At 44.5% G+C, this 8,099-nt stretch overlaps 1 protein-coding gene across 12 annotated transcripts in view; it reads right to left on the bottom strand.

Annotated features, from left to right (window-relative positions):
- Nucleotides 1–8,099, bottom strand: part of NRCAM (neuronal cell adhesion molecule) — a 204,782-nt gene that overhangs the window by 140,209 nt on the left and 56,474 nt on the right. For all 12 annotated transcript variants that reach the window (XR_002096795.1, XR_002096796.1, XM_019514573.1 and 9 more), the window contains exon 3: nt 1,647–1,836. Coding sequence is in view for 10 of the 12 variants with exons in the window: in XM_019514573.1 (XP_019370118.1) it covers nt 1,647–1,737 (91 nt within the window). In the remaining 2 variants the exon portion in view is untranslated. The remainder of the gene's footprint in view (nt 1–1,646; nt 1,837–8,099) is intronic.

Below are 8,099 nucleotides of genomic sequence, written 5' to 3'. Positions count from 1 at the left end.
TTGCTCCAGCAACCCGCACCTGAGCTGCCCTGGTGATTGGCAGCTCGGCCCATTTACCACAACTACCAATCCTGAAAAACCTCTCAGAGCTGCCACTTCACCAGATGGCTGCCTAATTTTTTATTTTAAAGTTCCTCAGGTGCCTAGACTTCACCTCTTCACACACTCATAGCTTAATTATTCTTACCAGGGCTGAGCAGCTCAGCTTCTACTCAGGCCTAAGTCTGACTGGGATCTGGAAACATGGAAAGGACCTCTTCTCCCTTCCCTCCCCGCCTTTTCCCCTATTAGTCATGGGCTTTTCTCCAGCTACACTGTCACAAATTACACGCACTGATGCACCCACCACTGGTATCCAGGTGTAGCCACATGCCTGTACAGGCAGTGCATAGCCATCCTTCAGAAACAGCTCAGTCTATATGCACACACACTCTTTTACACAGCCACAGTGCAGGGGTTATGTAATCATAACCTATGCATAACCACCGAAAGGCCACTTGCATGATTAGAAAACCAGCATTTACACACACATGGAGTGGGTAAGAAAATTCTATCATTGGTGTTCCTCTGCCTAAGATCCCTTGGGGGACTCAAAGCAATAGGCTTGTTTTAAGCACGTCTAGCACATACAGGTTAGATCAGACTCCCTTCAAAAAAATGCAATTGCAGCCAGAGTTTCTTTTCCTGACTGGAAAAAGAAGGAATGTCCCCTTTTCATTCAATAACTTCATTTGCATCGTACTTACACAGGCAGTGGGCAAACCAGATTCAGTTTCTTCTATTGCCTGGCAGCCTTTAAGCCCATCTTCTTTTCTCGCTCCCCAGGGGAGTGGCCCAACCAGCAGGCTATTGGCTACTCTGGGGATCTATGCCACTGCACTTAAAGCTGTGCAACTGCACAGAAAAGAAGTCGAGATTTACAAAGATAGATCAGAAGAATAAGAATGACTTTGTAGGCATTCACCTGGACTCCAGTCCTTGCTCCCAACAGTCTTTATTTCTCCTTAAAAAGAAGGGCTTTGCATGCAATTTCTTCATTTTTTTTAAGCAAACTAAAAAAAGTAAGTGAGAAATCCCATCATGTGACATCATACTGATACCCACAAGGGCTATCAGCAGGGTTGCAGCCATTATATCCACCACACAAACCTGGGCCATTTCAGCTAATGGAGAAAGTGATGGTAGTATGTTGTCATCTTCTGTGTGACTACCACTTACTGGGCATGGAAAACTTTGCCACTGGGTTTTATAGAATTTTGATGAGAAATGCTAAGCCTCAGGAAACCGGGATGCATGTCAGGCTCTGGAGTGTGGACTCCTCTGTCCACCAAAGTGTAACTGTTTCTACTGATCCCTCCTAACCTTGCCCTCTGCCCATTTAAATAAATAAATTGGAATATTAGTCATAATTACAGAAATCCTTAGTTAGTTAGACTTGGGCTAATTGTAGAGGCCATTATATTTGTAAAGTTCTTTAAAAACACAAAAAATTGATAGCAAGTACCTTATGATCAAATATATTGCTATACAGATGCTTCATGAATTAATACATGTATAGGTTTTAACTTGAGGTCTTGTAAATATCTTCTGGTATAAATATATACTTATCACATTTAAACACACATATTTAACAAGTTAATACTTACAATCAAGAGGTACTTCCAATGCTGTAATCATTTGGCACAGAAAGAGAATCAATGGAGCTCTGCTTGCAGATAAGCTTTTCTTTGTCATCATCACTTAAGATGTATAAGCTATCTCGTGCTGAAAAAGTTCAACTTAGCTTTTCACCAAAAAAAGTTGTTTACAATAATCATATAAATGTAGCCAACGGAGCTGGAAGACAAGGATAAGAGATTGATAATGTAGAAGTGCTATAGAACCTTGATAGATATAATTTGGTAGCAGTAAGTGAAATCATTAATCTGTATGTTATATCTAGGAATAAGAACAGAGAAGCAGAGCCTAAACCACTGGTCTTAATCAAATATAAGGCAATCATCTGAGCCTAGAAGCTCTGAGGAATACCTTGATCACAATGCATCAACTTGCCACTTGCTCCTCCTTACTTGTGGAAGCTAGAGGTGCACTGATACATCGGTCCGATATCAGAATGGCACCGATATAAAGAAAATGTCCTATATCAGAATACTTTGGCCAATAAATGGCCTGTGCATGTGTGCAGCCACAGCACAGCCTCCAGCTGGTAAGCCCATAGTGGTGGAAGGGGAGGGGGAAGGGAATGGAAGGGAAGGGGCTGGGGGACAGATCAAGGCCCCCACAGAATGGGAGGGTGTGGGGCTGGGGTAAGGGGACTGGGCCATGGCTCATCCAGGGGCACGGGGGGTGGCTCCTGCTGCTGCATGCTGCTAGTCTGGGAACCAGTAGTCCAATGGCTCGTCCAGCACTCGCCTGCTCATCTGGGGGCTCCTGCCACAGCTCCCGCTGTTCATCTGGGAGGGCATGGGGGGGTGCCCCCAGATCTGTGTGGGGTGGGGCGAGGTGGGGCAGGCTGGGGCCAGGGCTGCACCAAGCTCTTTCTGGCAGGGTGGGGCTGCGCTGGGAAGGGGCTATGAAGAATTTGTGGCCTTAGCCCCCCCACCCCCAAATAGCCCCTTCCCAGTTCAGCCCCGCCCTGTTGGGAAGACCTTGGCACAGCCCTGGCCCCAGCTTCCCTGACCCACCCCATACAGATCTGGGGGCACATGCCCCCTCCTCCCACCTTCCCAGGCGAGTGGTGGGAGCAGCAGCAAGAGCCACTAAAAGAGCAGGCGAGTACTGAACGAGCCACTGGACCAGTGGCTTCCGGCAAAGCGGTGCATGGCGGCAGGAGCTGTGCCCCTCCCTCTCCCTGCATCCTCCAAATGAGCTTTGGCCCCATGCCGTGCACCCCACCCTGGCTGATCAGCACTTGCTTCAGCCCCTGCCCTCCCTCACCATGGGGGCCTTGATCTACCCCTCTACCCCCTTCTTAAAGTGAAACTAGTTGATGTTTTATTGGTGGAAATTTGCTTACAGCAAATGATGTAGGCCAGGACTTATTTGGGAAATGATTCCATAGGCCTGAGAAAGTTCTCTAGGTGTTAAGCTCATTTTGTGAAGTGGACCAAATGTCACTTCTGATTATGAAATGAAGTTATACATTTCTGTTTATTGCAGAGCAATGTGAAATTTAACCTAAATCAAGTATGACCCTGTGATTTTATGTAAAAACTGGTAACTGAAAAAGCAAAAAAAGACCTAGGTCTGTGGAAATCTGAACATGACTCACCTAGTAGAAGATTACTGTAACCAACAGGCCGTTGGGTGTTTTGAAATATTAGGCCAAAAAAGCCTCTTGTGATGAGGCTTGATTTTATATAAATAAATTAAATGGAGTGGGGACTGGAAACAAGGCTTCCACAGTCTGGTGCTACCTGTTCTGATCACCAGAAAGTGTTGTTCTCACTTGTTGGCTCAAGGTATATTAAAGTATTTTATATCCACATTCTGCTTGATTCAAAACTTGAATTTGAATAAGGTTTCCCACCTGTCAGGCAGGTGTCCTAATTACCATATGAATTCTGGTTGCAGTGAGGGACAGAAACTTACTAAAACTTTTCTGTTGCAGCTATTTTGTATTATTTAATATACAGTTTGATAAATAGTTATGGAGGCAGAAAGAGACTGCTTTTGTAGGCTGGTGATTAGAAACTCACGTGTGAGGTAGCATTCTTTGGTTCATCTTCTGCGCCAGTGACTATTTATTTATTCAGATTAGAACAGCATCCACAGGAGAGATTGAGAGTCCCTTAGACACCCTAGATTACCCAGTAGCCCTAGGCATACCCTTGAGATCTGGGAGGTATTGCTTCCCCTTCTCCCCACCCAACACCCAAGAATTGAATATGTATATTTTTAATGTATTTAATTTTAGCTATTATTTCCAAGATTGCTATCAATCTGTTGTTTTTGCTTCAAGCAGCGTCCTGAAACCTAGAACATTTCCAGAAAATTTTCTTCTCCTTTTGGTTTGTAATGTTGGGTTTTGTCTACAGTGTGTCTGTATGTGTGTATGTATACATGGATTGGGATATGTTAGTAAAAAGACTGGCTTTCTCAAAATGTGTAATAACTCTATAACTGGCTTCTATCCAGATGTAATTTGAACCTGTAGCAGGGCCCTATGGAAAGCTTTATGGAAAGCTTCTGTTTAAATATATATTAGAAAAGAATGACTATTAAAACAGGAGAAGTCATCTGTTTCTTTTACACTGCAGCATTATTCAATATGGTGAACAGGGAGGGCTAGAGAAAGACATTATCAAAAGAAGCCAGAATGCACCCATGTGTCAGATGAAAAGCACTAGGTAGCAGCATAACACACAAGCACTAGGGCGAGGAACAGACATTCAAAAAGCCTGAGCCTGAATTGATTAAATCTTTGCAGGTTAGTCTAACCTGGCTAGGCTGAACTGGTTTGTAACTGGACAGACATTCTCTCTGGACTGAGGAAATTCAGATACATGCCTGCAGTGGCTCAGGCTAGAAGCCCGAAGGGCACTAGAGCAGCTTTCCCTTCCCTTATACAGTGCTGAGCTGAGGAGGGCGTGGCCAGGCCCCAGCAGAACATTCTGATTAGGGAGGTCTGCCTGCACCATCCCAGGCTTTTCCCCGCTCGCTGCTCAAGGGGTGGGAGTGTTGCCAGACACCAGACCCCTGCTAGCACTCTGAGGAAATGGAGGGGAGGAGGTGCACTGCATGCATCTGCTGATGGTGTGGAGCTTTTCAATTTCCCTCCCCGCTTCTTTATACTGTCTACAGAAAGCTGACAGGTAAGCAAGCCAGCAGGGGGGTGATAACAGTGTTTATCACTTGACCAGCAAAACAAAAGGCTCTCTCCATTACTTCAAACTCTTCTTGAACAGTTTACCAGCTGACCTACTGATTAGCTCCAAACAGCCCTAAGTGTTCACTGTGTCTGCCTGTCCCAGGGAAACAGGAGACACACATCTGCATTACCTAGCATACCACAAGCCTAGAGTTTGGGGCTAGGGTCCCTGCTGAGGGAGGGGGAGATTTCCTGCTTGAGCAGTGAGCAGCGAGCAGCGAGGGGGGTGGGTAGAGCAGGGGGAAGCCAGGCAGACTCTGCTGTGCCTGCAAGTCTCTGCCAAAGCTCCAGCCAGGAAGCAGAGGGGAGGGATCAGGTCTGCTGTAGAGCAGAGAGCCCAGCCCAGAGAGCCTGCTGGGATGCTCGGGGTGTCTGGTTTATCTTAAAACAGCAACGGGTCTCGGACAGACACTGCATAAACCAGTTTGAGCCAAATCCATTAAGTCTGTTACTGCATTCAACCAATTTTATCTCAAACCGGTTTCAGTCATTTTCAAACTGGTTTATGTTCACTGAACTTCTGTTCTGTTACAGGTTTAAAACAGTTTCTAATCACTTAAACCAGTTTATGTGTAATGTCTGTCCCTAGCCTAGAAGATCACTGAGCTTCTAATGACTGGGCTGTTTCACATTGGAACAAAAGAGCAAAGGAAAGAAAATATTCTGTTAGAAATGAAAGGAAGGAGACGGAAAAATTAATAGGTATAGGGCTGGGATAAGTTGGGAGGTAGAATCTAGGTGGAAACCTTGAAGTTCAATGGATGAAAGCCCTATTTAAACAAGAACACGTCTCCCATAGGTACCAATAGGGTGAGGCAGCTCCACACCATGTTCAAAGTAAACTCCTGTGTTTTTATATCCTTCCAGAGTATTTGCATTTGAAACAAAGTATGAAAGTTAGAAACATGAAAATGTTATGACAGGCAAAAAGGAACAACCAAAATATTTAGAGTTTTAACAAAATTTGCATCCTATTACATGTTCATAATTAGAATATTGGAGACCATGCCCAGACACTACAAATCCAAGAAAAATTAGAAGTAAACTGATAGACATTCTTTTTCCCTTCCCTCATCTGTCTAAGCAAAAGACATTTCTATTTTAGTGCAGAGGACAGCGAAGCTTTCCAGACCAATCTGTCTGTTTTGAGGCTGCAATGCGCATTGTAATTTAGGAACACAATGAAGAAAAACATTTCCAAATATGGAAAAGGGACTTAATAAATTGAAGCATTCAATGATTTATACATAATAATTCTGTATTATAAATATTCCATTTTGATACACATGCCATCTTCAGAGGGGGGGAATGCTTAGTCTAAATTCTCTCTTTCTTTGATAACAGCAGCTCCTTTATCAGTCAAAGCCAGATCTTTGCAAGGTTATATATTTCACCCAATAACTATAAAAGTGGCAGAAATGTGATTAAAAATATGACTTTTTACCACGTACGCACTTTTTAAAAACAACTAGTTTATATCTCAAAGATAATCAACATTTTTTTTATCTAATAGATAAATGAAAAGGTTAATAAACTAAAATTAAAAATTACAATTAGGAACAGTTATTCTAATTCCAAATGTCCCCAAAAAATGGAAACAGGTATAATAATGGTATTACCATGTCATTAGCTATTACTTACTGACAATTAACACCCTGTAGTAATAGTCTGTATTAACAGCAATATTCATACCATATAGAAATTACTTTATATATTTTCAAAGGCAGCATGGTTCCATGAACTAAGCAGTAAACTGGGAGTCACAAGACCTGGATCCTATTCCCAGATCTGTTTCTGAGTGATTACAGGCAAGTCATTTCACCTCCCAGTGCTTCCATTTCCATTCCCATTTTTTGCTGGTCTTGTCTATTTACATACAAATATTAGAAAAAAGGTCTACCTATTATGTTTTTTCTTTATATAGTATGTACATAATGGGCCCCAATCTTGACTGGGATATCTAGGAACTACTGCAAAACAAACAAATAATACATGTCTAACACATCAAATACATTTTTATGAGCTAAACCAAAAGAGATAAATCAATCCTTTCAAATGTTTGAATAAGCAGCTATTGTGCATCTTCCAATTTAAGCATTTTTCAGTAGCATCACAAACTTAAGATTTGGGTCCAAATGAAAGCATTAGCTGTACAGTCTGATCTCCTGTATGATGCAGAACATTACATTTCACCCAGTTACTTCTGTCCTTAGCCCATGCACTTGTGTTAAGCTAAGGCAGGGTGGGCAAAATCCGGCACGTGGGCCGAATCTGGACTGCCAGCCCATTCTATCTGGCCCACATGGCCTTTAAAAATTTTAGAACATTAATTTTTATCTGCCGTTGGCCACTTGTCAAAATGACAGGTGGCCAGTGGCAGCAGGACCCAGTGGGAGCCTATGGCTGAGCAACAGGGCTAGCATGGCTCCACCCAGCCCCCCACCCCCTGCCAGGCCCCAGCGAGTGGTGGGGCCATGGCAGGACCCAGTTGGCAGCAGAGCCATGGCAGGACCTGGCAGAGCCATGGTGGGTGGTGGGACCTGGTAGGCGGCAAAGCCCTGCTGGGCGTTGGAGACTCAGCAGGCCCCAGCAGGTGGAAGTGTGGGCCCTGATGGGCAGCAGAGCCATGGCTGGGCCCCAGCAAGTGGTGGGGAGGCGGCAGGCCCCAAGAGGTAGCAAAGCCATGGCAGGTGACAGAGTTGCAGTGGCCCTGGCAGGTGGTGGGGCTACGGTGGGCCCCAAGCAGGCAGCAGAGCTGCAGCAGGCAGAACCTTGGCCAAGCCCCAGTGAACAGCGGGACTACGGCGGGACCTGGCAGGCAGTGGAGCCATGGTGGGTGGCAGAGCCACACAAAACACACAGTAGGACTGTATTTTGAGCTATTATGCACCCACCTTTAGACATACTTTTTGTAAACACAGAAATCAGTATAAAAATATTTTTAAATAAAATTAAAATAAGTTATAGTAGATGGTGCTTCTGTGTGCACACGCACACACACACATGCATGCACACACCTTTTTCTTGGTTTCCAGATCGCAGCACCCTTCCTCCCAAAAGGAATACTTCTGGGGCAAGGGGAGGGACCTCTGATAGTAAAAGACAGGGTCTAGGCCCAGGGGTGGGACTTCCGGTCCCAATATGGTGAGCAGGGGCGGGGCAACTATCAAGGGCTGGGCTACCTATGTGGCCCCAAAACTTGGTAAGTGACTGTCACAACTTGGGGCCT

Source organism: Gavialis gangeticus, unplaced genomic scaffold, assembly GCF_001723915.1.
Source record: "Gavialis gangeticus isolate Ggan-Ray unplaced genomic scaffold, GavGan_comp1, whole genome shotgun sequence".
In the NCBI taxonomy this organism is placed as follows: Eukaryota; Metazoa; Chordata; order Crocodylia; family Gavialidae; genus Gavialis; species Gavialis gangeticus.
Note: the sequence above shows the minus strand (reverse complement) of the source record. Positions and strands in the feature narration are given on the sequence as shown.